Source organism: Chamaea fasciata, unplaced genomic scaffold, assembly GCF_029207755.1.
Source record: "Chamaea fasciata isolate MVZ Bird 193981 ecotype frontalis unplaced genomic scaffold, bChaFas1.0.hap1 SCAF_20, whole genome shotgun sequence".
Lineage (NCBI taxonomy): Eukaryota > Metazoa > Chordata > Aves > Passeriformes > Sylviidae > Chamaea > Chamaea fasciata.
Window position 1 is genome coordinate 5,421,989 of NW_027094105.1, and position 27,805 is coordinate 5,449,793.

Below are 27,805 nucleotides of genomic sequence, written 5' to 3' on the forward strand. Positions count from 1 at the left end.
TCCTCCTCTACTACTCCAAACCACCCCTCTCCAGGTGACCATCCCCAGGTCTGACCTCGGGGAGGCCAAGCTTTTCCTCATTGCCTTTAGCAGAAGGCTGGATGAGGCTCGATGGTTCAGGTGGCTGCCCACCACCCACCCGGCACAGCTCGGTGACCTGGCTGCTGCCCAAGTCTCCGTCAGGCACAGCCTCCAGCCAGGAGCCCGAGCACAGTGGACACCAGCGCCAGGGATTGCCGCTGGCCTCACACCCAGCACCATTATCTGCATCCGAAACTTCCTCTCCACCTCAAGCACCCACCCTGCTCCAACATCCCACGCTTCCAGGGCTGTGAAAGGCCCGGGAGCGTGTCCCCCCGAGGGGAGGCGTTTCCCGAGCCCAGCCTGCCCTCCTCTGGTGGCTGCGAGCGGAACAGGGCCCGCAAGTGGGAGCAGAGCACCTGCAGAGGCACCACGGCTGCACTCCCTGCACCAGCTCCCCGGCCCCTAAATATGCCCCCCTGGGCAAAGCCACGCTGTTTGAGGGCTGAGCCCCCCGGATGCTGCAGGGCTGTGGGGGTGCCGTCTGCTTTCCACCAGCTGCTTTGGGACAGAGGCTCGTGAGTGTCCAGGGGATGGAAAAACTAAAATCAAAGCTTTCAGCTTAGAGAAGACACCCATTTGAACATGTTCAAAGGTGGAGCTGGTATATAAAGGATGCAAATTTCCAACACTTTTCTTAGGCTGTGTTTCACCAGGCAACGCATTTCACTCAGGCTCGCGGAAGACATTTATACCTGGCAGCCCCATACTAAGAAGGAGCCAGGTTCTCCTGTTCACCAGGATTGGATGCAGAAGGTCTAAAATATGATTCCAGCAGCAAGAGAAGTGGAATGGCTACAAAAAAAAACTTGTCTGCAAGGGCAGAAATGAGGTGGGAAGTTCAGCACGGACAAACACAGTGAGAAGCAGAAAGAAGAGGAAATAGAGAACTGGAGAGGGGTGGAAAAGCCACATGTCCCAGAGTAAACGGGGAGAACTGGGCCAGAACAAATTGGGATGGCAATGCTGAGGACAGAACAAGGAAAAACGGCATGTGGAGAGTTAGTGGAGGAAACTGGGGAGGGTCTGACCAACATGTTGTGTTCACACAGTCATTAAACCCAGCAGCAAGGGGCTTGTTCCCCCTGCTCTAAGATGAGCCAAAATGCACACAGGGAGGTGATGCTCTGAAGTGGCAGCTCCCAAACCAGCACAATCCCCCACCTTCCCTCACAGAGCAGGACTGTACAAGGAAGAGGTAGGAAACACCAGCATAGACCCATACTTCTCTTTAATTGTGAGACCAGGACGGACTGGGGCAGGCAAGTACGTTGGTGTGGAAGCACAGCTAGAAAAGCAGACACACCTTGCCCTCACAAAAGACAGATGTTGCTTTAAGGTGTAACCCTGCTAAAAGCATAAAAAGAAATATTAAAAAAACCCAGAAAACCAAACCAACCCAGAGTTTTCTCTGGAAGAGAAATTTCTGCATGTTTTCTGAGGACTGGAATTGAACATCGCGGCTGAGGCTGTTTCACGTCAGACACAGTATGGGGAATTCACATAGCACAAGTCAGGTGTTTCACATGGACATTTCAGTTCAGGGCCCTGCTCCGGTGCTGGAGACAGGGAGGGCTCTTTTGGGAAGGGATGCAGAGCACATGAAGTCAGGCTCTCACAGAGGCCACCCTCCAGAGGATGTTCTCTCCCCAGGCAAGTTACCTCCTGAGTACATCTAAGCAAAGGCAAGCTCAGCCCTTCTTCCCATTCTTCCACTTGCTTTCTGCATGGAAGAAGGTCCACAAAACAATGCTGCATCCACAAAAGAAGGAAGTAAAAGACCCAGAGAAGTGTCCACAAGATAGTGGGATTTGCTCATGTCCTCCACCATGGAGCAAGGCCACAAGGACATTTACAGTTGCACCCACACTGGAAGAGGAGAATCAGTCCCAGATGAGCATCCCACTTCCCTGCAAGAGAAAAGGATTCTCCAAGACAGGACAGGTCTGGGCTATCCCTCCACCTACTGCACAAACCCTGGACACATTCAAAAGTACAGACAATAAATTAAGATTGAAAAAAAAAAAAAAAGTCAGCGTGTATTTTATATATATATGTATATATATACACACACACACACACACACACACATATATAGATTTAATATAATATGATGTGCGTGTGATTGTGAAAAATAGAAATGTCATCCCCAGGAGAGAGAAAGGCATGGCAGACTTTCTGTCCCCCTCCTGAGCCCAACACTACCCTGCTCCCCTGATTCACAGCAGACACACAACACCAGCAGGGCCCAGCAGAGGGAAAGGGCTGCGCCTGGCACCCACCTTCCCTCTGCCAGCTGGGTCCCTGTGCCAAGGAGGAGCTGGCTGCTTGGTAGAGGAGTGAGGAAGAGCCCAGCACTGGTCCCTTCATGGCCTTCAAAAGGAAGGGTTGCTTCAGGCAGGAAAAGGTAGGGAAAGACAGGGAAAGCAAAGTGGAGCGGCAGGGGCACCCCACTCCTCCTCAACTGGCCAGGGCCGTGCCCCTCCCATGGCATGGGACCACCACCACTGTACCAAGTAGAAAATAAAGCCATAATGAGTCAATGCTTTGGTATGTGACCATCCCCCCTCCCCCCAATCCCCTCTGTGTTCCCCCCAAACCCTTATCTGTAAAACTTGTCAAATAAAATCTCTAGTGTGCCTTTTGTATCACTCCATGAACCTTTCCTTCCCCAGTGCCTGCCTTGCCCCCTCTCCCCAGCAGGGTTTGGGAGGTGCCTTGCTTGAGCCCCACCAGTTACAGCTTCTGGTCTCCTGACTGGATTCTGCTGAACGCTGCCTGGTCCAGTGGCAGGTAACAGCCTTGCCTGGAGTCCAGAAAATACAGCCTGTCCTTCACCAGTGCAGGGTCAAAGCCCTGCTTCCGCAGCTCCATCTTCTGGAACTTGTAAGTGCCTGGAACGGGGAGAGAAGGAGGAGTCAGGGCTCACTGGCGATACACACTTCCATCCCCACCACACCTGTGTTACCCCAGACCCAGCCTTGTGTCACCATGCCTCAAAACCACCTGAGGAACTGGCCATGGGCTCTGTGGGCAGAGAGGCTCCATCCCCACCCCACAGACTAATCTCTGTAACCAGATTTTCCCCTCCCAGGTTCCCCCCGCTCCATGTCCAGTGTGAGCGTGCACGCCATGGCTCACTTGTCTTGGAGACTTCGTGCAGGAACCGCAGGAAGACGGGACGTGCATACAGTGGCAGGGCCTTTTTCAGCTTGCTGGAAAAGTCTTCTAGGTCACAGGAGTTCTCTGGGTCAGCAATGGCTGCCATTCCTGCCCTCCCTTCAATCCCTACGAGGCAGAGAATGAAGATCACTCAGACACACTGTCCCAGTAGCATCATCTCCCTTCTGCCCTGCAACAGCAAGACCCTGCTTTGTACTGAAGTGCTGGCATGTCCAGCTGTGTCACTGCTGTGTCATCACCCTGTGGCCAGGGCTACCAGTGACACCCTGCAGTCATAGTCATGGTCAGAGAGGACACAGGGTCCTTACAAACCAGCCAAAATGAAACCAAATCTTGAGAGAGTGAGGAAACCCTCTGGTTCCTGCTGGCCACACCCCTTGTGGACTCTTCCCACCTCGCCCACAGGGAGCCTCAGTCTACCCTCTTGTCAAAGGACACATCAATCTAGACACGCAGGACATGTTCACACTCCAGTGTTGGAGGCCTGCCTGCCTCTCCTGATTGTCCACTTCCCTCTCAGCTACCTGGGACCTCCACACCATAAACCACCACGTCTGTCAGGTTGAGGATGCGGCTCAGCGTTCCCTCCACCTCCGTGGTGGAGACGTTCTCCCCTTTCCATCGGAATGTGTCCCCGGTGCGGTCTCGGAAGTACATGTAACCATATTTGTCCATCACCAGGACATCCCCTATGGGAAAGCAATGAACAGGCAAAAAAATGAGGTGTTGGCTAGGAGCAACCTTAGAGCATGTCAGAGCAGTGCTGCTACCCTGGAAGAGTCCCCACTCCCACACAGGTGCCTTTCTCCTCCACTCCCAGCAGACAGGGGTCCTGCTGGCCTCACCTGTGAGATAGGCAGCATCCCCTTTTGTAAACACATCCCTGGCAATTTTCTTGTTGGTGGCAGACTTATTCAGGTAGCCATCAAAGTGCTGCAGGGGATTGTTCCTGACAATGCGACCCACCAGCTGCCCTGGCTCCCCTGCAGTGAGAAGAAGGGATGAAGGGGGGAAACACCACCATCCCCACCCCCTCAAGCAAAAAGGGTGTCTAATGGGGTTGGTGTGGTTTAACTGAGCAGAGACAAATCCAGGGAAATTATTCTGAGGTATTGCGAAACACTCACACACTCACACTCACACAGGGCTGAGGAGATTTTATCCCTGCGGTTGTCCTCACCTGGTTTGCAGGTGATACAGACACCATCCGGTCCCCGGATCAGCTCCATAGTATCTTCATCCACCTTCACCAAACCAATGGGGTACACACCGGGTAGGATCCTGCTGTTGAAGCCACATGACCCAACCTAGAACAGAAAGAGCTCAGAGCTGTGGATAGCAAGGACATTTGCCCCACCAGAACACGCTGCTCACACACTCCCAGGACACCACAGAGGTGGCACCACACAACAGCCAAAACCCCTGTGGGCGGATGGCAACCCATGCCAAGGAGCAAACAGCCCATTTGAGTTTCCAACCCCGCCCAGGCCAGCTGTCAGCCTTTGGGACATGGGGGAGGATTGTGGGGCCTTACGTTGCCGTCAAAGTTTCCCAGGCTGCAGTTGCACTCGGTGGCCCCGTAGAACTCGGCCACCTGGGCGATGCCAAAGCGGGCCATGAACTCCCTCCAGATGGAGGCCCGCAGCCCGTTGCCCACGGCCATGCGCACCCGGTGCTGCCGCTCCGCGTCCTGGTACGGCTGGTTCAGCAGGTAGCGGCAGATCTCCCCGATGTACTGCACGATCTGGGAGCGACACAGAGGAAAAGACTCACTAGGACCCTTCTGCCAGGCCGTGGGTTGTCTGAGGTTTCTTCAGGGCAGGAAGGAACAGTACAACACACCTGAAGTTTGCTAAAGAGGCTGCAGTAATAAAGAGAAGTTCTGCTAATTCATTCAGCCTGTCCTTCCCTGGTTAACCCACCTCTCCAGGCTACCCATCCACTATCTCCTGACTAATGATGGAATACGAGGAAGACACATGGAGTTACCAGCCCAGGTGGGAAGGACACAACTCCACCACCCTGAGAGACAGTTTGGACAGACAGAACCAGTCCAGGCATCCCCTACTTCCAGCAGCTGGGCTCTCCCCAGCATGGCACAGACCCCCAGACTGCCCACTCCCCACTGGCCCCTTGCCCCACGGCCTCACCGTGCAGTTGTATTTCACACAGTCCTCCCAGAAGTGTGAGGCTGAGAACTTCTTGCGGATGACAACCGTCATGCCCTGCAGCAGGCACTGCCCAATCCCCACGATGTTCCCTGCAGAGAGGCAGCCAGGAAAGCCCTCAGTCCCCAAATACCTCCAGCCCAGTCCACCTTGGGAAAGAACTAGTGGGGCAAGGCAGAAGCCATGGCTGGCTCACAGCAGTGGGGGTTCACCCAGTCAAACCCTCAGGACCACAGGCACAAAGGAGGAGACACATGGCACTAACATGTAGGGCAGCACTTTGCACCTAAACATCCCAGCATGTCTCATCCAGCCAGGCAGGCACTGCTTCCCCTTCCTCTAGACTTTTCCCCCCTTACTTTCCACACGGAGCAGCAGTAAGGAACAGGTATTCCAAAACTAGGGTAGGATAACGCCCTTCCCACACACTCCCTGCTCCAAAGGTCAGCCAGATAGATCCTTGGCTTCCAGGGCAAAAAGCAGAAAAAGCCTCAGTCACATGCTGCAAGCAGCAGTCTCATCCTTCTCGACATGGATATCACAGCCACAGCAGCCTCCAGCCCGAACCCTGGGCTTGGCTGAGGGAAGAGTCAGGCCCAGGATCCAGGCTCTGCACGGCACACGTTACCTGCAGCATGGTACAGCGGGAGGCAGTCGTACATCACATCGTCGGACCTCATCCGAAAACCGTAAAAAACCAAGCTGGCCATGCGGAAGTATCTGAGGGGAGGGTGAAAAGGATATCAGGAGCAGGGTCAGGGCTGCTGTGCTAGGACAGGGCAGAGCTCAGCCGCATCCTCCCCGAGCCCCTGTCCACAGGCTTACCGGCAGTTCACCACAATGGCAGCCTTGGGCAGCCCCGTCGTGCCAGAGGTGTAGATGTAGAAGAGTTTATCTGGGGAGCAATGAGGAGACAGGGTCACATTCCCAATCTAGGAACTGGCCGAACCAGGAGAGAGGGACAAGCAAAATTTAAACACTCTACTCGTGCCAGCTTAGCCAAAACTGTCATGTTAACAGCTCCAAGGACATGCTGGGATCACCCCGGCTTTGCTGGACACATGGAGGGTATGACAGGATACTGCTCCACACAGGGCTGGGCTTCCAACACTGGAGCAAGACCCATCCCAAACACCACATGCATCCCCAGCAGTTTTGCCAGACTTGTAACCAGCTGACCCTCAAAATCACCACCGCTTGTCTGGTCCCAAGAACTGACCACATACCAAGAAAGCCCTTATTAGGGGGAGCTGGCTGGTGTCGCTGGGCCATCTGCAGGAGGGGGTCCAGGTGTTTTGCACCGGGAAGTACGGATTTAGGATTTTCTTCCCCAGACCAGAAGAGATGGATGGATTTATCCAGGGAGGGCTGCACTTCCTGCATTGCTGAGAAAGTAAAGAGGGGAGCTGGAGAAAAGCAGCAGGGTGGCTACAGCACAGAGACCCCCTGTACTCCCAGACAGTCTGAAGGACACCCTGGCCCAGGTAGCAGTACCTCCCCTGCACTTGGCAGAGTCCCCACAGGGCTCACAGCCATGCCAGGCAGATGTTGTTCCCATGATTAACAGATGCTGGGGACACAGCCCAGACCTCTTCAGAGACCAGAAGATCCTGTTCTCCACCTTTCCCCATCCAAAACCTCTTTGGTGCCAAGAGGTCTGTTGACACCATCAGCCTCAGAGGTGTGGGCTGAAACACACAAGGAACTGGAGCCAAGGTGCTGCAGGGATGTGGCAACAGCCATGGAGAGCAAGGGGAGGCTCCTCCCGTGCAGCGGGGCAGGGCCAGCCCAACCCAGGTCGCCATGCTGGGAATGGACCTGAGAGACACAAGAAGGACCCTCATACCCAGGCTGACCTGCCTGGGAGGCAGAGAGCACTGCACTCCAGATCCTGCCCAGTGTCCAAAGGAATCAACAACCATAAAAAATAACCCAAATCTAATTCCTGGATGATTCAACTGTTCACTCTCTTCCAGATCTCTCTTCTATGGTGGGCAGGAAAGGAAGACTGAACCCACTGACTAGACACACCTCCCTCCAGTCCAAAGCACTCCCAAAACATCTGCCACCCCCTCACCTTCCATCATTTCCACCCCAAAAACCACGGCTTTGGAGCTGGAGATGGTGATGCAGTGCAGCAGGGCCTCCAGGCGCAGGTGGGAATTGACGAGGGCCGTCTCCACGCCGATCTTGGCCAGGCCGAGCCACAGCCCCACGTACTGATTGCGGGACTCCATGAAAAGGGCCACCACGTCACCCGAGCGGAAGCCTTGGCTGTAGAAGAAATTTGCCACCTGGTTGGAGTACTCGTCCAGCTGGCGGAAAGTCCAGCTCTCGCCCGTCCCTTGGAAGATCAGCGCTGTCTTCTCTGGATACTTCCTCGCCGTCTTCTGGAAGATCTTGGCGATTGTGTTCTTCTCCCTCACGTGCCTCCACACCTGCCACTTCACCCGCAACAGGACCAGCCCCGTGCTGCCAAAGGAAGGGGAGCAAGAGGGCAGCTGATCAGTGACCCCTGCAAAAGCACTTCCTCCAGCAAAGCCAGCACAGCACAAGGACCTTGCGAGGAGCTGCAACAGCCCAGCACTTACACCAGAGCCCACTCGAGGTCAGCAGCAGCTCTGCGTGCTCCCCTGAGCAGTGTGCACATAGGCAGAACATATCTGCAAAGATGCTCATAGCCAGGGACTGATGGAGGCCAGGGAGAGATGTGTTTTGGAAGTCTGCAGACAGGGATGTCCCCAATCAAAGGGGCATTTTTGAGCCTTGGGTGCTCTCCAAGAGGTACCACCGCTCCCTCCCCCACAGATCCTTGCCAGGAGCTGGCACAGCCTGATACCAGCTCAGAATGAACCCTGCACAGGAGCCTGGTGCTACGCCAGCAGCTTTAGGGACAGGGTGAAGTACAAGGACAGTCAATAGACTTTGAGCTCAGCTGAAATCTATCCTTCTTGGGAAAAGTTTGCCAGAGAGTTTGGAGTCACCTGGTCACGGCAGAGGGAGATCTCCTTTCAGCCAGGCCAGGTGCCAGCAGAAACCCAGGCTGTGCAAGGGGTCGGGGGCTGTGCTCACACATACACATACACCAAGGCAGAGCAGAGGGCCAGGGGTGGACGGCTGGGCCATCCCAGCCAGGACACCTACGTGACATCTCTTGGTAATGTCTTGAGGAATATGAGGAAGAAGTCCCATCCACCGGATGCCAGGTAGAAGATGAAGAGAGCAGGGATGGCCTGGGCCCAGGAGAGTTCCAGAGTGACCCTGAAGAACAGCAGCACAGCTGCAAAAGCAGCCAAACGCAGCATCGTGGCCTGCGGGGAGAGAGAAACCACGGCCATCAGCCCACGCACACTGGACCTGGTGATAATCCCATGGGCATGGGATGCCTGAGCAGCCCCCAATTTCCTGGATGAGGTCCCTGAGTCATCAGTTCTCCTGGCAGTGAGGATGTAACCCAGCAGCCCAGAGCTCCCAGAGTTGTAACTTTATCTGACCTTGGAGATGGCCTCCAATTGAGCCATCAGCACGGCATTGCTTGGTGCAAGCTGAGAGCCTGGTCGTTCCCACCTGGGGAGCCACATCCTGCACACCAGCCAGGGGTCTGGCCACGCCCCAGCAACATGAGATGCAGGATAAAGTCACTTCCATGGACGTGTGGGCAAAGTCATGGCAGGACACCTTGTACAGATGATTGGAAGCCTCCACTCTACCCCAGAATCCCTCCATCCTCAAAATCCAGAGTCTCCCAGGCCCCAAGCATGAGCTCTCCTGCATGCCTGGCTCCAGGACAGCCATCACAGCTGTTGGAAGAGCACAGCTTCACGTGCACCACGACACAGCTCAGACAGGATCAGGGACAGGAAACTCAGTTCTTTGAGCTCTGCTTGTGTTTGCAAACCCTCACGTTAGCAGACAGTTTCCTGGCCTGGCTAGGCTGGAGACACTGACAGAGCAGGTCAGGGATGAGGCTAGGCTGGAGGGGGCAGAACAAGAGCTGTCGCTGCTGCCAGGAGTGCCCAGGCCACTGCTCCATTCCCTGGGGACAGTGACTCCATCTCTGGTACTTGTCCCTCCAAAACAGCATCTCTGTCCCCATCCCAGACACACCCCAGTAGTGGCTCTGAGACTCAGACGGTGATCTGGCAATGGCTCTTTTCAGGCAACAGCATTGGGAGGAGGAAAATGACAGAGATGTGACCCTCAGAGCTCCTAGATAAAACTGGCCCTTCCTGGCATGGACACAGGCCAAAGAGGAAGGAAACACTTGCATCATTTCCCTCTTGAAAATTGATTTACTGTTCTGAAGCTGGAAGCTCTGCACGGGCTCTTCTACAACTGGTAGGGCTGGGAGCCACACCTGTGGCTTTCCCTCTGCTCTGTGCAGTCCCCCCAGATCCAAGGAGCTCCTCTGGATTTGATCCCAGATGCCAAGGCAGTGCCACATGGTCACTGTGCCCTGACATGTCTCGTTTGTGGGCTGTCCCACCTCTGAGTCGTACCACCAGCAGCAGGCTGGGATGCATCAGTGCACGAGATGCCACTTCCAGGTGGACACCTGGAGACAGTTTCCCACCCACAGCCGCTACCCTGAGATTCCTTCTCCCTTGTGCCAGCGACCTCTGAACACTCCCCACCAAACACCTACCTCGCAGACGTGACGTCCCACAACACTGTCCCTCTGCCTTTTAGCAGGGCAGGACTCGCTGTGTTTTTGCCTGGGAGCCTCTCTCTGCACTAAACAGGGCAACTTTTAGATCACCATCAAACTACTCAGCCGGGACCTGGGCCCTGAGTTACAGCCTCCCACCACCCAGATGTGGAGAGGCAGCAGCGGGGGAGGCCCCCTCTGTGTGGGCAGCAAAGTGCTTAATCTCCCGCTTGAAGGCAAGGCAGGCTCAGGCAAGCCCCTGTTATCCTCCGCTCACATCTCCACCTCACTCCGGCATCCCGGTACCTCCTGCGGAGATAACCGCGGAGAGATTCCCGAGAGATACCCGGTGTGTCGCTGCCACAGACCTCCAGCCCTGCGTTACAGATTCAGGTCTTGTGCAGCTGCATCAGCCCAGAGAAAGCCCTGCCTGTAGCTCACAGCCGGCAGGCGCCCAGGCAAAGCGCGGGGATCCACCCGGGGAGCAGCGAGCCCGAGGAGGGCCCGGGGAGCTGGTCCCAGGGGGCACAGCGGGCAGATGGCCGGGCTGGGAGAAGCCCCAGCGCTAATGGACCTGGGAGGCACCTGTCCCCCACCTGCCCTGGGCAGGGACCCCCGTGTCACCCCCCTGAGAGCCCAGCAGGGAGATCGAGCAGCGCTGCCCCAGCCCCATCACACGAGGCAGAAAGGCCGGGAGGGGCCCGCACCGGGGTGCAGCCGGGCCCCGCCACCCAGCCCCGGCCAGGCCCCGGAACCGCCCGGGCACAGCCGCTCCCGGCGGGGCGAGGGCCCGCGGCGCGCTCCCGGGGACACCGGGGGACTGAGGGATGCCGGCGCTTGCCACGGTGCCCCACGAGGAGCCCCGGTACCTCATGCGGAGACCGGCGGGGCGGAGGGAGCCTGGTGCCGCCCGCAGGGCCGCGGCGCCTGCTGGGGAGCCCGCGGGGCCGCCCGCGGGAAGGGAGCGCGGCCGCCGCGGCGGCGCCGGGAGCTGACGGACCGGGAAGGGGAGGATGGTGCCACGCTCTTACCGGACTCCGGGGCGTCCGCTGCGGCCCGGCCACCTGCACCGGGAGCGGGGCCCGCCCGATTCTGCGGCAGGGGCGGGGAGGGGCGGGCAGGCGGGCCGCCGGGAGCTGTAGTCCCGCCCGGTGCACCGGCCCGGCCCCGCGGTGACGGACGCGGCGTCGGGGAACGGCGGCGCGGGCGGGGCGCGGGGAAGAGGCGGTGAGGGCGGCGCGCCAGAGCGAGGGCTCTGTGGCGCAATGGATAGCGCATTGGACTTCTAGCGTGTGACGGGAGTCATTCAAAGGTTGTGGGTTCGAGTCCCACCAGAGTCGCATTTTGCCGCCGGGGCGCGGCGGTCGCTCTCGGGGCTCCGAGGCGGCGTCGGGCCGGGGGAGCCGCGGCCGGCCCCGGGCGCTGCCGCCGCGCAGGGTCCGCCCGTCCTCGGGAGAGCGCGGGGCGGGACATCCGTTTTGGGAGCGGGGTCAGGGGCGGCCCGGGCACCGGGGAAAAGCCCGGCCCTAACGCCGAGCGTACCCAGGCATCCGTCCCAGCATTTCAGGAGTTACTGGTACCGCGTCCCAGCACGGCCCCGCAGTACGGGTATGGTGGAGCTGCCACTCGCCCACAGAGAATATATCCTCTGCAAAAAAAGCATTTTCCCGTGGCTGGTGTCTGCCCCCCCCCCCAAATCACCCCCTGCTCCCTCTGCCGCCTTCTTTCCACAGGCTCCTCCAGCGAAGGCTGCAGGAACAGGAGCCACAGAGACTGTCACTTGATCCGGCTGAGCAGATGCCGTTTAAAATTACATGAAGTGCCATTTCCGTAGCGCTGGCACCAGCCCACTGAGCCACACGTGGCTGCACGGAGGCGGCCCCACCAAGACTGACAGCCCGGACACTTCAAGGCCTCGTTAAATAACCCGAAATGCAGCAAAACCCTCTCTCGCGGCCATCATTTCCCCCGTTTCCTTGACTGCCACTCACAGTTCCTGAAAGCAAATCTTTGCTGCCCTTTGGTTTATCCACCCCAAGGCTCTGACGTTTCTGGGTCATTTGAGAGGGAAATGTTTCTTTCATCTCGACCCCTGCACTAGGACAACCCCCACACTGTGTGTTTTACTGGCAGCTAAAGGATGTATTTATATGCTGTCTTTTAGTATCTGCTTGAAATAACTCTGAGGGCCAAGGGAGGGTTTGGAGAAAAACCCAAAGTCTGGCTCGTGGGGTGGCTGATGCAGGGAGAAGTTAGAAAAAGGAGTCTGGAAGGGCAGGAAGAAAACCTGCTGGAGCCAAAAAGGGGTGAGGTTTCACCATCAGAACTCCAGCTCAGGAGGGGAGATGGGGCAAAAGGACGGGTAATGAACTACAAGCCCCAGTGTGGATTTTATTAAACAAGAAGGAATTCCAACAGCAAACACATATGAATAAAGAGCCCCTGGCCTCGTGGCTCTTTGCCATCACATCCAGCAACTCTGCTCCCTGGCTGCTGGCAGTCTGGAGCACAGTTTAATTAATCCAGACAGCAATCAGCTCCCAGACACAGCACCAGCAGCCACTGTTTCTGCACTCCCTGGATTCAATCCCACAATCCTAGCTGTATCATTTTGTTGCCCAAGGAAGGGATGATTCCTTCTGAACAGCCAGCACAATCATGGATTTCATAATTTTTGAAGGGGAGGGACTACAGGGAGACACAGCAGACTGGGATCGGCTCTGAAAACAGCCAATGCAGGAGAGAAAATATCCAGAGGTATTTCCCTGCCTGCCCCCCACAATCACACACTGCCTGGTCTCTGAGGCAGGAAGTGAGGCACATCCAATATGACCCAACAGGAGACCAGTTAGGCACCAATACAAACTGGGATTTCACCACTGCACACACCAAACCTGCCCCTGCGCTCCTCTGGAAATCACGGATTTAGCTCCAGTCCAGGGCAGCCCCAAGATTTGAAGCCTCGATCTTCCCAGGATGGGAAGGGTGGGACGAAGGATTTAGCTGCACAGCCCCAGAGCTGCAGAAGGCCAAGGCATCAGTTTGCTGCAGTGTGCTCCCTCCCCATCCCAGCATTTGGGAGCATCAGTACTGGAATGCTGCTGCTGGGAGACCTGACCAGCCAGACCAGCTGGCAAAGGCACACCTGACCTTGACATCCTGCAACCAAAATCACAAAGGGCAAAAAAAGTCGAGTTTTTGTCACAGCACAGGGAGGTGCCAGTTGGCCTCTACCAACAGGTTGGTGCCAGCTCTTGGCAGGAGAAAACACAGCCCTGAGGTCCGTGGTGGAAGAGCTACAGCCACGCTGTGCTCCTGGGCAGGGCAGGAGGATATGGAGTGAGGCTGGGGCTGGCCGCTGGCTGCCAGCAGGGATCCCCTGGGCTCTTCCCGACATGAGCGCTCACACTCGAACGGGCGGGGGAGGGAAGATGCCGAGCTCCTCCCGCAGGGACTCCACTGGCTGCTCCCAGCGCTGCTCGTAGTAGATGTTCAGGACACAGCTGGCGTTGAGCCCGCTCCGAATCGCCCAGGGAACCAGCTCGGTGGCCAGGACCTGCAGCTTTCTGGAACAAATGATACAGTTTGGATATCTACGTTTTGTTAATTTCCTTCTCCAAGTCCCCTTTGTAGGCTGATGCCAAGCCCATGTGTCCCATGTATTCCTCTCCCTTCTGGCATCCCCTCTGCTTAACTCACAAGGGAAACTGAGGCACAGAAGACAATGGTGTGCCAGGAAAGTTACAGTCAGCACCAACCCAAGGCCAGAACTCAGGTTCTGCGACTGCTAGGCCACCAAAACAGACATGCTGGAGCAGGGAACAGCTGCCAGTGTGGTGAGGGTCCTGTTTGCCCTCAACACACACCCATCCAAGGGCTGGAGACTGCTCCTGCCTGGCACAGAGGAGCTGGTGTTGAATGCAGATTAAGCATCAGGTTCTGCTTCAGTGACAAGGAGAAGCTGTCACCACTTCCTTGGGATGTGGGCACAGCAGTAGGCTCACAGAGGGATCCATGCCTGACTCCCCGCTGCAAACCAGCAGTGTCCCCTCTTTGTCCCCAGTGGACACGGGAAAGCGCCACACAGGCTGGGTGTACCCAGGGCAGAGACTGGGCACCTACCGTGAGCTGAGCCGGACGGGGCCAAACGCTGCTCCCAGAACACACATGGGCAGCCCCGTCTGGATGGCTTCAAACCACTTCACCACCACCTCACCTGGGAGGGAGCAGGGAGGTGTGAGCAGACAGAGCACTCGGATCAAAGGCCAGCCAGGGCTGTGTGGCTCCTCAGCACAGGCTGAACATCTGCCCTTCCCGAGGATGGCTACTTGGGAATGCTTCCTAAGTCTGGCCATGGCCTCATCCTGTGCCAGGCCGGGCCTTGTCACACACCAACTCACCCACCCCACAGGGATGGCATCCCACAAGCCCTGGGAGCTTGGGGAACACATCCCAGGCAGTCCAACTCCCTGCAGACCTTGGCAATGTGGTGCCAAGGCCTGATGCTCCATGTGGCTCTCCTGGTCTCCCAGCACAGGCCTTTCACAAAACTGCCCGGACTCAGGCAAAGCCTGCATAGGAGACCAGTCACGCTGCTTCCCGCAGGCACCCACAGGGCTGCACTTTGACTTGCTATTGAGTCAGACACAAAACGAGGGCAGAGAACACAGAGACGTGCAGATAAGGAGCAACCAGGAATTCCCTTCTGCCTTTCACACAGAGATTGCAAAACATCCCTCCCTCCCTGCCAGGTAGAAACCACCCATCCAGTGGCTGCCTGTGCCCAGGGCTTGGGCAGAGCATCTCTCAGCAGGGAAAAGGTGACATCTCATGGCCCCTCGGTCACCACAGAGTCAGTGATGTAGGACAGTGATGATGCAAAATCCCCACACACTGACCCAGGCTGAGGATCAGGGAGTCCAGCTGGCCCAGCCTGCTCCATTTCTGGGAGGCAGCCGAGCACAATGGGTGGGTTTGGCAGTGCAGCTCCCTGAGCCCACTGCTGCTCACCCAGCATGTTGGTTGGCATGCCCAGGAGGGTGTGCATCAGGTCATGGACTTCCCGGTACCGCTGGATCACGTATGCCAACTCTTCATCATCAACAAACTTGGGCGGCATCCTGGTGTCTGGAGAAACCTTCTGCAAGTCCAAAGAGGTCCAGCTCAGCTCTCTGGCTCCAATCAGCCACAGAAATTTGCACCCCATGAAACCCCAGACTCACATTGTCCTCCAAGAACCGGACATACTCCCGGCCCAGTGAGCCATCCGGCAGCCCCTGCAGCCTGGCCATGTCCAGAGTGGAGAGACGGATGCGAGGTCGTTCCCTGGAAGCAAAACACAGGTCAGTGAGACTCCCAGTGAAATCCACAGCAGCAGGTCCCGGAGAAAAGGAGCCCTTGGAAACCCTTATCCCTGCCTCTGCCCATCCTTGTTATTTTCCCCTGTGCAGATCCCAGCTGCTCACTGCAGGGACAGCACTGTCTGCACTTCTGTTTCAGAGGCTGGGACACAAATTGCTTAAAGGATCTACCTGAAGCCTTGGCAATAAAAGGGCCTTTATCTTGTGTGCTTGTAACAACTCTGGTGGGAATAACACTGGTGTCCTCTGCACTGAAACGCTGCTGCAGTGTGGGCTGCCAGCCGGGCACAGACCCCAGCAACAGCCAGCCCTGCAGAGCAGAGAAATTTAGTGCCCTGGCAAAGCAGCCAGAGCTTCAAAGGCACAATGCCAAAGAGGAGAAGGAATTTGTTCTAAACACAGGTTTAATTTCAGTCCTGCTCAGGCTTTCATCACCAGCCACATGGCAGCCACACAGAGGAAGGTCTCATCTACAGGTTGTTGGCAAACAGGTGCCTCACAGGCTTGGAAGTAAACAAAAGCCCTTTTATTTCCATTCACAAGGTAAACTCTTCCCATGATAAAAGCCCTGCAGTGGATCCAGGAGTTGGTCAGCTCTTGGAGTGGAGGTGCCAGGGAGATAAGCAGCACTGGCACCAGTTTCACACTGGCTGCAGATATTTCCTTTTGTATTTGTTGTCAAAGGTACCTCAGCAGCTTGGGGGATAAAATCAAAAATACCTGTGTGCCCAATTCAGACCCTTGCAAATCCCTGTGATACCACAGGGCAAGGATGAGGTGGGTATGTCCCTTCCTAGCCCTCTCCTTGGCCAGTTCTGCTGGGATTCAGCCCCATCCTAGTGCTTTGGACGTTTTACCACATCAACTTCCCGAGCCAGGATGAGGCTGATCTGCACAAACATATGGCAAAAGGCAACTTTTCTCAAGCTCCTATGTGACACAAGCAGCAGGTGTGACACATGACAGGGAACAGGGAAAAGGCAAGCAGATATACAGCGAGAGCTTGGTTAATGGGAGAAATTCCTCCTGGTCCTCAGCCTTGCTGCACTCAACAAGTCCTTGCAAACATGGAAGCAGAAGTGATGGAGTCTTATAAAAGAAAACAAGAGAAGTGGCCTCATTTCAGCTAGAGCCAGGGAAAAAAAATGGAAGTGTCTAAGGAGGAGGCAGACCAGCAGAGACAAAGTCTCCAATGCAAGAAAATGCAGCAGCAGGCACAGGGAAGAAATCCATGGATGTAGTGTGCTCTCATCACTGCTCAGCATCCACATCCATGGATTTCTCCCCTGTGCCTGCTGCTGTATCTCATGGCGTTGGCAGCTGCCAGTTCTAGCAGTGAAGCAGAATAGACAGGCAAGTAGTGTCTGTCCTTAGATGTGTCACAGGACTACTGTGAACATTAAAAATAAAGTTAGCCTGGAGGGTTAGAGCTGACAAAACACTTGTGCTGCTTCCAAGCTCTCCCTTCACAGGGTCAAGGAACCTGCTTGGCCTTGTGTCTGCCTCCCGACCACAAACCATGCAGGGAGGGTGGGAGGGATGGGGAGGGACGCACTGGAGGATGCGGTAACCTTCAGGGTGGTTTTTCATCTTGTCTCGCAGGTTTGGCAGGGCCAGGCAGCCTGTGGTCTCCCCAAGGACTGCCACCATGTCTGAAAGAGAGACCAGAGAGTGACCCCAAAGCTGTTTGAGCAACACCCAGCTATCCTTGGTTGGCAGGTGAGGAAATAGGGCAATGAACCCACGGAGCATGAGCAGACAGGAAGCCCGTGGCAGAGTGGGGACCTCATAAACCACAGATCTTCAGCTTCAGGGCTACTCTGCCCTGCTGTCGCCCACATGACCCTTCCTGGGAATGGGATGGAGGAGCAGGCGTGAGGCCCGGGGGACTCTGGAGAAAGACCAGTCCGAGCGGCATCACAAGCGGTCACACTGGGGTGTGTTTGGGTTTCCTCACTCCCTCCCTTTCACAGGCTCCTGCGCCGGGTCAGTTCTCAGCCCTGCGCTTGCCCCAAATTCTCCTACAAAGTTTCCAGGAGGCAAGGGAGCGGGATTTTCTGGACGCGGGTGGCAGGCCCTCCGCTGGCCGGCCTTACCGTGTCTGTAGGGGTCATAGAGCGCCATGACCGCGGAGCCGGCGGCCAGCAGCGCCTTCTGCAGCGGGCTGGTGGGGATGTGCCCGGGGTACAGCTGGTGCCACCCTTCCATCTCCTCCTCCTCCTCCTCCCCGCCGCGTCCATCCCGGCTCCGCGGCTCGCTGTGGCTCGGCCGGGCCGTGCCTGCGGGGAGCAGCGGGTAAGGCCCGGCCCGGGCGAGGGGCTGGCCCGGACGCTCCAGGGGCTGCGGCGGGAGGCACTTGCCTGGGGAAGCGGGACGCCCCCGCAGCAGCGGGACCCCCGCCCGCGCCGCCCGCAGCAGCAGCGGCCGCATCCCCGGCGCCGGCCCCGCCGCTGCCCCGGAAGCGCCCGGCGCGGGGCGGGGCGGGCCGGGCATGGCGGCGGCCGAGCTGGCCGGGCTGTTCGCCGTGTACAAACCGGCGGGGGTGGCGTGGGGCCGCGTCCGGGAGGCGGTGGAGACGCGGCTGCTGCGCGGTGAGCGCGGGCGGCGGGAGCCCCTAGCGCATCCCGTTCCCAGGGGCTGCCGGTGGGGCCCGGCCCGTCCCGTCCCCGGGGTTCGCCAGCTCCCCCTAACCCGTCCCCTCGCTTCTCTTTCAGAGCTGAACGCGGTGCCGGGACGTGCCCCGCGGCAGCAAGTCCGCTTCCTACCGGCCCCGGCCCCGGGCGGCGGCGGGGCCGTGGAGCTGGTGGCTGCCAGGGTGCCGGTGCTGGCCGACCACCCCCTCGGTAAGGGCACAGCGGGGCCGGGGGAAACCGGGGAGCGGTGGGAGCCCCGGGCGGGCGCTGCGGACCGGCTCCATCGCTGTCTCCGTTGCAGTCCGAGGCCCGCGGTTCAAGAAGCTGAAGATCGGAGCGGGTCACCGGCTGGATGTGAAGGCCTCGGGAGTCTTCGGTGGGTCTCGTCCCGGAGCAGCACCGTGTCCTGCTGCCTGCGAGGTGATGGGTTTCCATGCAGGGAAGAAGGGTGGCTGCAGGGCCATTGCACTGCAGCAGCCCCTGGATCTCACAGCCCCGCTGGGAGTTCAAGTGCCAAAACACAGAAGAAATGTCGGAGCAAGCTGCTGGCAAAGCTGGACGGGAGAGACCCAGGCACACGGGTTTTGCTGGGGGACACCAGTCCCCGTGTCTGCTCCACCACCTGACTTGGCTTCGCTCTGGCTGGCACTGCTGAGCATTTGCCCCGAGTGCCCAGGTGGAAAGTTCTGGGGAAATCCAAGAGCTCTGGTTACAACCCTATGGTTTTCATGCCAGACAATAATCTGGGGGTCTAATTGCACTGCTCAGATGTGACTCCTAAGGAGATACAGCTCTCTCCAAGGGGGCAAGAGTGGTGTGAGTGTTCAGTGCTGTGTAAGTGCACATCAGTGGCTTTTTGTGAGGCTGAATAACAAGTTTCCCATTTTCTATGTTTCAGTGCTTGGCATCGGCCATGGGAACAAGCTGCTCACTGACCTGTACAACTGCCACCTGACCAGGGTAGGTGCTGGCTCTGAACAAGCCACAGAGACCCAGAGTGCTGTCACACACTTGATCCTGCCCCAGTGCCCAAGTGTCAAGCCTTCCAATGCTTTTGAGAGCTTTTCAGAGTTTCATCCTTCACATGAGCATCCACTTGTGGCCTTTTGAGCAGAGGATGCTGCTGTCTTCTTGTGCAAAACCCTCATAGCCTGCACTTCTAGTAGCTGCATGGTGCAATGCTGCCGCTCAATTGCTTGGAGCATTTTTTTGATAAATTGCATTCTTTGTCCTTCTTCCAGGTTTATACTGTTGGTGGGCTTTTTGGTAAAGCCACTGATGACTTCTCAGACACAGGGAATTTAGTAGAGAAGACAACATTTGGTAAGAAACTGATTTGATGTGGTGTATTTTTTTTTTAAACAGAACACCAAACAGCAGATTAACTGCAAAGCATTTAACCAGGTGAATTGCACAATGACAAAAGCCACATCTTGCATGTCTTCTAGTCCTTGTTGATGTTGTAGTTCCCCTGTTCTAAATGTAACCACAATACATACAAAGCCAGCGTGAATGCTGGTCACAGTGGTTGCTACTGGGTTGGTCAGGACCCAGATCTCCCTGTGAATCACACTTGGAGATAGCAGTTAGGAGATTTCATTGAATGAAAACATACGATAAGAAAACTGGAGCATCAACATATTGGAATCAGTTAAGCTAAATAACTCTTCCCTTTGCAGTCCAGCTCTGTGCTGCTCCATGTAGAGCCAGGGGAAGTGACTTTGCAAAGGCCACCCCTCAGCTCTCATCAGCCCCTTTCGATGTGACTGCCTGCCCGAGGGACAGCAATACCTCAGTGGCACTTTTCAGACTTTCCAGTTTCTGGATGGATAATTGAGACTTTGTTTCTGCCTTAATATTTGCAGATCATATCACAAGGGAGAAGCTGGAGCGGATTCTCGCTGTCATTCAAGGGACAAACCAAAAGGCCCTGCTGATGTGCGTATCCACCGGGGAAATGAGCTGATCCCACTGCCATTTGCTGGTCTTCAAAACAAATGAGAGGATTTTGCTTCTCATAATCGAAGTCTGTAGAGGTTGGAGTGCTAGCAAGGGGCAGAGAGGAGTTACTCTGAGTGCTCTGTGCTCTGCTGAGAGGGTGCAGTTGAATGTCCTTCTTCTATCCCAAAATCTCCAGTCTGCTGGTTTAGGACCAATCTGCTATATTAGGGCTGACAAAAATAACTTGTAGACGTGACCAAGTACCTCTCTCCCAAACTGTGCTACACTACTGACAGTACATACACCACTAAAATATATGCAAAACCTCACTGGAGAGTTTTACGAATAAAAATTGCATCTCTGTTTTACTGGGGATGGACATATTTTGAATATCTTTGGAAAGAAGTTCTAAATGACTCTGCTGCTCTCTTTTTTTTTTTCCCCTAGGTATTCTAACATTGATATGAAAACACAAGAGGCATACGAGCTGGCTGTCAAAGGGTTGATTCGCCCCATGGGAAAAAGCCCTCCAATAATCACAGCAGTCCGATGCCTCCAGTTTGCACTTCCAGAATTCCAGCTAGGTAGGACTGGCACAGATGTACTGGGGAACTCTGTGTATATATTATGGCAAATAAGTTGGTAAACTTCATTTTCTTACTCATTATATAATGCAAAATGGGTTGGAGGGAATTTCTTGTCAACTTACAACTTCTCTGGTAAATCCAGCCAGCTCATAGCTTTTTCTTTGCCAGTTCAGATCTAAGCCCAAGGCTGGAAAATTTGCATCGTGAATACCTAGGGGGAAATTCTTCTTAGCTCAGTGTTTCAGTGTAATGCATTTCAGTGCTGGGTTTTGTTTTGTTTTGGATTTTTTTTTAAGGTGTGGTTTGTTTTCCTGTAGCCAGTCCCCCTTCTGTCACAAATTAATTAGTCTCATTAAAAAAGGTGCCTTTTTATCTCCTTTGAAATACCTACATTTCTGCATTACTCCTCTATATCTATAGCTTTGTTTTCTAAAGTATTCACTTTGGAAGGGTGTAGAACACCCTGCAGTATTCCAGAAAATCATAGCATGCTCTTAGTGCCTTCTGCCAAACCAGTTCCTGCAGCGTAACTGCGAGTGATGTCTGGATTTACAATGTCAGAGCTTGTGTCAAAGCTTTGCTTCTGAAGGAATGTCTCTGTCCTCCTAGAAATCCATTGCTTGCATGAGACTCAGCAGTACCTCCGGAAGATGGTTCACGAGATTGGCCTGGAGCTGAAATCATCTGCTGTGTGCACGCAAGTGCGGAGAATACGCGACGGGGTTTTCACGGTGCACGACGCGCTCCCGAGAACCCAGTGGAACCTGCAGAGCATCCAGGAGGCAATTCAGAACTGTCAGCTCAAAGTGGAAACAGAGCTGGAGAGAACACTGGGACATGAGGAGAACAGTCTTCTTCATCACCTGGATGGAGACACAGCTGAGCATGGTCAGTCGTGAGCAATTCCTGCAGCACAATACAGCTGTGACGTGCCAACAACGTGATGGACAGCAGAAGGAAAGAGGTTAATTGCAGTTCACTTCCACCCTTTCCTTGAAATGACTTTTATCAGAGGCTTTTTTCTTTTTTTTCCAGTGACAGGCTGTATCATTTTTTTAAAAGCATCACAGAGTTCATTAACAGGAGGTAGCTGTGCCAGAATTCCTGTTGATTTTGAGAACGTTAGGTTGCTAAGGGATATAAAAACCCATTACCGAATTGTTTAGCAGTAGGAAGTAGTGTCTTAGAAAGCTGTATTCCCTTGACTGCACGGATTTGTTCCTTGCAACTGGCAGCCTAACTTACGTGCTGTATGGATTTTATTTTCCCTGTGTTCTCCTGGAGTATTTTCTTTCCATTAGCCCTGCTCGCAGACACGAGAGGTCAAAATTGGGCTAAATGAGGGATGTGCAGGAGAAAACACAGCTTACCCAAAGCAATGCAAGGAAATGGTTTTATCCAGAGTAGGCATGTGATGAAAAGTGGCTTATAATGGGGACTAACGCACAGGATACCCAAAAAATGGAAGGTGACCTAACAGGGAAAAGGTTGGTTCTTGGCTCAGTACTCATCCATGTATATTGACCCATAAAAAACCCAGCAAGTGCTACTTTATTTTACCCTTTTTTTGCCTGAGGAGCCAAGGGTATGCAATGGTCTCTGGTATCCTCCTCTGCAGCAGCTCCTTCCAGACAGCAGGTCCTGTCCTTTGGTGAAACTGTAAATCCTGTGATACCATTTGGTCTCTGTTAGCTGATTATAGCTGGGTCTGACTTTGCAGAAACACACTTTGTAAATTTAAGTTAAAAATCTGGAATTACACTTGCCATTATTGCACTGTATAGTTTTCCAGTTCTATATTTAGTGAGTTTGGAGATTTATTTATGGAAAGCACAAGATTTGTTCTGTTCCTCTCCTGGACTTGGACAAAGGCCAGCATATTTCATCCTCCAGGTGACAGCCATAAAGGTACAAGAGGAACTCTGGGAGGGGCAGTCACAGGGGCCATGATGAAGTACCTCAGTGGCAGTGTGCAGTCCTGTCCTGAAGCATCCCAGGAGTCCTTAACTTAGTCCCTGGAATCTTTCAGTTCTGGGTTCCTCTGGGCTGCACAGAGCAGCCAGAACAGCTGTGGAATGCAGCTGCCACCGCCTGGCAGAGCAACCGTGCCAGCAGCAGGGATTCCCCAAGGACACCAGGCCCTGTCCATGGGTTGTTCTCATCCTCCAATGACAAGGGATTGGGATCAGGGGACCTTCCCTGGACACCTGCCCATTGCTACCTGAAGTGTAAAGCCAACCCTGCAGCCTCAAGGAGGACACTGGCACTGCTACAGCTGCAAGTTTTAACCCCAGTGCTCCTATGTAGTGGGGAAGAAAACATGGACTTCTCACTCCTTGAATAACCTTCAGTAACTTTGGTAATGGACTATACTTCATCCCCTTAGCTCACATCTCACACAAACTGAAGAATTTCCATATATAATTCCTATTGCAAAAACAATTTCCAGTTGCGTGTGTCACTGACAGAGGAACATCTTGGTTGGAACACTCCAGGCTGAACCAGTCCTACACAGGAAACACCAGCCAAAACAGCAACTTTAGTAACAAAGTTTGCATTTCCCAGTTCTTGCCACCTTGTGACTTTTTCCCTCCTTTTAAAACTACTCCAAAACACATGAGTGTTCCACACTTGGCAGAGGGCTATGTGGTGGGGAGGGGTGTGAACATCCCCCTGAGAGTCCACTCTGGTCTGGCCACAGGACATATACTGCACAGCTGCACAACAGACACTTACTTGAATGAATCATGGAATATAGAGACTCTTTCTCTCCCTCCTTGAGACCACTCCCCACAGCTTTTGAGGCAAAACAAGGCACTTATTAGTGATGTTTCTGTGCCACATCCAGAGCCAGGAGTGCAAAACCAATTATCTGTTCTCGGCAGCAGCCTTGTGCCTGGTTTCTGGCTTCCAGTCACAATGAAGACAAATTAATTTGATTCAGATTTTTAAGTAGCAAGCAGACTGTAGCATGGGCCTAACTGGAGACCACAGAAGAAACCTACTGTCTAGGTCTTGGAAAGTAAAAATGGGCAGAAGGACATCAAGCCTGAGTGAAAAAGGTACCGTACATCTGCAGTCAGCAGAGCACTTCATCACTTCCAACTGCCCAAAGCAGCCAAATTTAGTCTGTGCAGTCACCCTCAGCCCTAACACTGACATTGAAACACTCGTGCTCCCAACATCATCCACTGTCCAGGACAGTGCTCACTCCCACGACTCTGCACTTAGAGCAGAGAAAAGTGATTCTGCACCTGCACATTCCTGGAGAAAACAAGAATAACTCATGTTATAGTTGTCTCAGTATAGTTTTAGAATTTGTTCCCAGGTTCATGCAGTGTTTTATAGGCTCTTGAAGTGAATTACTGACAGATGTGAAGGTTGCTTTATTCAGAGTGGATAGTTCAACACAACTTTACATTCTGCCATTTAGTACAGAAATGATACAAAACCTCCAGATACCAGAGCAGGTAAGTACAAAAATACAGAACACCCAGACTTCTCTGGATTTGTTGATAAAATAAAACCCTCAAACCACTACAATTTCTGCCTTCTTCCCTCCCTTGTTCTGAGGGTTTTCCTTTCAAAGCAGCTATCACATTGCACACTTGTATGCCCTCACTTTCTCTATCCATTCATTAACCAAACAGCCCCTGGATACTGCAGGGAATCAAAGGCTCCGTGGAAGAGGCTCAATATCAACCTGAACTACAACCTTTCAAAATAAAAATTAAGAAAAAAAATCCCGTTGATTAGGCAGTACATGAAATTATCTCAAATCCTACATCCCTTTTCCACAGGTTCCTTTTCCACCTTCTGTCTTGTCTAAACCAGGATGACACCAGTGTGTAATGGCCCAGTGACAGCCACTTTTGCAGGACTTGGCGGTCTCCAGGTTCAGGACTAGTCACTGAGCTCCAAGTCATACTCGGGATAGAGCTGTTTTGTAGTGACCCCTCGGATAACAGCTAGGAAATAAGGAAACAGCATTGCTTTCATTAAACAAAGGTCAGCTGAGTCAGAAACGTGGTGTGTTCCTCCCCTAGTTATCCCATAGGGCATCCCATAGACAAGAAACCCAAGCTTTTGCAGCTGTGCCTCCTGCTGGCCCAAACACTTTTTTAAAAGTGAAGAATCTGAAACACAAGCTTTACCTTCATGGTAGCAGCTTCTTTCTGTCTGTATGAAAACACTGACTAAAAAGGTCTTCACCAGCTTTCCCTTCCTTACCTAGCTTGCCCAGGAGCATCTGCCCAGCATCTTTGATTTCATTGTACTCATGGAGCAGAGAGATGTGCTTGTCCAGTTCCTCCAGGCTGTAGCCCCTGTAAAATAACACCAGAAAGGTCACAAATGACACAGAGGGACTGGGGGTTCCTGCTGCTGTGGGAGATACCCAAGCCTGGCACCTCAAAAGCAGAAACTGAATGCAGCAAAGTGCAGCTGCTGCAAGTTCTAAACATGAAAGCTCTAAATAAGCTCAAGAAAGCCAATTCACCCAAGTTCTCAGAGTCAAGGAGAATGAGTAGGCTGTGGTGAATTCCATTGATATGTACCTCTAATCTGCATATAGGAAAAAATATAGGAATTGTAGAAGCACCACCATATTAACTAAACCAGAGCACTGAATGCCATATCCAGTCATCTCTTGAACACCTCCAGGGACCATGACTCCATCACCTGCCTGACCAGCCCATTCCAATGTTTAATCACATTTTCAGCAAAGAAATTCCTCCTGATGTCCAACCTGAAATTTCCCTGGCACAGCCTGAGGCCATTTCCTCTTGTCCTGCCACTAGAAGATCTGTTTATCCTTGAGGATAAATCAAAAAGGGTTCTGGAACAGCCTTTATTGTTCTACCACTTCCATCCTATGCACTACACTCACCTTAGAAAATATCAGTTCTTCACAACAAAAAACAAATGGCTAAAATTATCTGTTCCCAGTAAACACATAATTACCTCAGCAACACCCAGGCTAAAGCAAAAATCCTCTTATGCAAGCTCCCAGTAGAACTTGTTTTGCCTTACCACATAAAGTGGAAAGAATTCCCTCTTGTCTCTTAACAAGTCCCATCACTTACAACAACACTGTAACCAACATTGCACCATGCCAATAATGGCATCATAGAAGGTCAGCTCTCAGCTCCAATTCCTGGAACACATTTTGTTTTAAAAACAAAAATAATTAAGGCATCACAGTGAACACTGAGCTTGCCAAGGACGTACTCGGACAATAATTGTGCAATTTCCTGGTCTAGAGCAAGGTCTTTCTGTTTCAGCTCTTCGATTTCACACCGCAAGGCTTCTTCGCTGGCTCCATTAGGCTGGAGGGACTTTGGAGATGGGATCTGTAGAACATAGAAGACATGTGGCAGGAACTCGGCTCTGGATAAGATGCTACAATGCTGGAGCACTAATGGGTAAACAGTGTGTGTGTCACTGGATAAAACAGGAAAAAATAAAAAAGGAAAAAAAATATTCCTAGGGCAGGGAGGGGGAATTCAGCTAAAATATGGATCAGTGTACATAACGTTAGCCTGTTCCATATCACCTCCTACAGCACTTTCGAGAGCTGCAGTGTAAAGTGAAAATAAATAATTAAAATTCACAATGTGCCTTTTAAGAGAAACTCTCAGCACGACACAGTGCAAACCGCGGCGCCGGCACTACCCCGGGGAACCAGCAACTTCACCCTCAAGGGAAAGCACTCCCCACCGGGGCGGGCCGAGCCCCACGAACGCGTGATCGGCTCCGGGACAGCCCCGCGCAGGACTCACCGGTGCTCTGAACCCGGCCGCGCCGCTCCGCCGGCCGCCGGCCGAGACCCTGGCAAAGCAGAGGGCGCCGCGTCAGGGGCCGGTCCCGCCGCCTCGGCGGGGACGCGGCCCGGGAGGGGACGGGCAGACGGGAACCGGCTCCTACCTCCTGGGCAGGGCCCGCGGCGGCGGGTGGCGGGGCGGGCTGCGGCCCGCGCTCGGCGGGACCCGCTCGGCCAGGGCTGAGGGCTCGGGGCTCCCGCCACACCGGAGAGCTGCAGGCCCCCCCGCCCCGCCACAGAGCACGCCGGGAGTTGTAGTCGAGCCGCCGGGGCCACCCCGGGAGTTGTAGTCCTGCTGCCGAGGGACATGCCGGGAGTGGTAGTTCCCTGCCCGGCCCGACAGCGGTGGGGCTGCAGGTGCCATTGGCTGTGGCAGGGCACGGTTGTCCCCCAATGGCCGCAGCCGAGGTAGTTATATCTGGTGCTTCAGAAACTCCTCAGCACCGCGGCTCAGCTGGGACGGGGGCTCAGGGGGTCTCCGGGTCACTCACAAAGAATCACTGAATCAACATGGTTCAAAAAGACCTCTGGTTTGAAAAATCCCTGAGGCCAACCTATGATTGTACACCGTTATGCTAACCAGACATGAGCATTGGGTGCCACTGCTAGTCTTTTTCCTTAAGCACCTCCGCAATGTTGTTTTCGCAAGGTGAGCACTGCCCACGCCCCCGCTCGTCCCCGTGTCCCGCCGGGCCACCGCAGCTCCCTCCGGGCCCGGCCCCCCGAGTCCCGCACGGAGGCTCGGACAGCGCTGGAGCCCCGTCCCGCCGCGCTGGGGCCCTGTGAGAGCCGTGTCCCGTGTCTCAGAGCCGGGGCTGCCCGGGCCTCAGGTGCTGCCGCGCTTGGAGGGTCAAAGGATTCGGGATCACACACAGAGACCCCGCCGCCTGCGCTGCCCACGGGATCAGCGCTCGGGCACCGCAGAGGCGTGTGTGCGGGACGCGCCCCACAAAGGTGAGGGAAGCCAGGCTGGCCCCTCCCGGCGTTTGCTCTGGGCTGTCGGGTCACTACAGCAGCGGGACAGCGCCGGGTGTCACACGGGGCCCGGGGTGTCCCGGGCGGGGGTGTCCCGGGGGGCCGGGCTGTCCCGCTGTGTCACCCCGGGGTGTCCCGGGCGGGGTGTCCCGGGGGGCCGGGCTGTCCCGCTGTGTCACCCCGGGGTGTCCCCGGTCGGGGTGTCCCGGGGGGCCGGGCTGTCCCGCTGTGTCACCCCGGGGTGTCCCCGGTCGGGGTGTCCCGGGAGGCCGGGCTGTCCCGCTGTGTCACCCCGGGGTGTCCCGGGCGGGGTGTCCCGGGGGGCCGGGCTGTCCCGCTGTGTCACCCCGGGGTGTCCCCGGTCGGGGTGTCCCCGGTCGGGGTGTCCCGGGGGGCCGGGCTGTCCCG

At 54.8% G+C, this 27,805-nt stretch overlaps 4 protein-coding genes and 1 non-coding gene across 7 annotated transcripts; 2 read left to right on the forward strand and 3 right to left on the reverse strand.

Moving 5' to 3' along the window:
- Positions 1–1,295: 1,295 nt before the first annotated feature.
- SLC27A4 (solute carrier family 27 member 4) lies at positions 1,296–11,195 on the reverse strand. The gene is made up of 13 exons (XM_066201347.1): positions 11,112–11,195; positions 8,577–8,743; positions 7,510–7,904; positions 6,659–6,817; positions 6,258–6,327; positions 6,061–6,152; positions 5,415–5,524; positions 4,799–5,008; positions 4,445–4,571; positions 4,110–4,247; positions 3,789–3,953; positions 3,223–3,369; positions 1,296–2,975 (listed from the first exon to the last, which is right to left on the reverse strand). Exons 2-13 carry the CDS (start codon positions 8,735–8,737, stop codon positions 2,818–2,820), a joined length of 1,932 nt encoding a protein of 643 aa, XP_066057444.1. The 5' UTR covers positions 8,738–8,743; positions 11,112–11,195; the 3' UTR covers positions 1,296–2,817.
- A 136-nt stretch (positions 11,196–11,331) lies between these two features.
- On the forward strand, positions 11,332–11,420 carry TRNAR-UCU (transfer RNA arginine (anticodon UCU)). The gene is given in 2 exon segments: positions 11,332–11,368; positions 11,385–11,420. It is a non-coding gene; the product is annotated as a tRNA-Arg (tRNA).
- Positions 11,421–12,451: 1,031 nt separating this feature from the next.
- On the reverse strand, positions 12,452–17,885 carry COQ4 (coenzyme Q4). Of its 3 annotated transcripts, XM_066201402.1 has the most exons (7): positions 17,801–17,881; positions 17,537–17,719; positions 16,996–17,092; positions 15,303–15,405; positions 15,091–15,220; positions 14,203–14,296; positions 12,452–13,646 (listed from the first exon to the last, which is right to left on the reverse strand). In XM_066201402.1, exons 1-7 carry the CDS (start codon positions 17,868–17,870, stop codon positions 13,484–13,486), a joined length of 840 nt encoding a protein of 279 aa, XP_066057499.1. In that variant the 5' UTR covers positions 17,871–17,881; the 3' UTR covers positions 12,452–13,483. The 3 variants fall into 3 exon arrangements, with proteins under 3 accessions (XP_066057499.1, XP_066057498.1, XP_066057500.1); XM_066201401.1 differs by having other exon boundaries at positions 17,537–17,885; XM_066201403.1 differs by lacking the exon at positions 14,203–14,296 and having other exon boundaries at positions 13,475–13,646; positions 17,537–17,885.
- A 35-nt stretch (positions 17,886–17,920) lies between these two features.
- On the forward strand, positions 17,921–22,398 carry TRUB2 (TruB pseudouridine synthase family member 2). Its single transcript, XM_066200933.1, has 8 exons — positions 17,921–18,031; positions 18,155–18,283; positions 18,375–18,449; positions 18,972–19,033; positions 19,315–19,396; positions 19,939–20,011; positions 20,462–20,598; positions 21,211–22,398. Exons 1-8 carry the CDS (start codon positions 17,932–17,934, stop codon positions 21,498–21,500), a joined length of 948 nt encoding a protein of 315 aa, XP_066057030.1. The 5' UTR covers positions 17,921–17,931; the 3' UTR covers positions 21,501–22,398.
- Positions 22,399–23,879: 1,481 nt separating this feature from the next.
- Positions 23,880–26,786, reverse strand: SWI5 (SWI5 homologous recombination repair protein). Its single transcript, XM_066201575.1, has 5 exons — positions 26,527–26,786; positions 26,382–26,430; positions 25,831–25,952; positions 24,832–24,926; positions 23,880–24,569 (listed from the first exon to the last, which is right to left on the reverse strand). Exons 1-5 carry the CDS (start codon positions 26,784–26,786, stop codon positions 24,505–24,507), a joined length of 591 nt encoding a protein of 196 aa, XP_066057672.1. The 3' UTR covers positions 23,880–24,504.
- Positions 26,787–27,805: the final 1,019 nt, after the last annotated feature.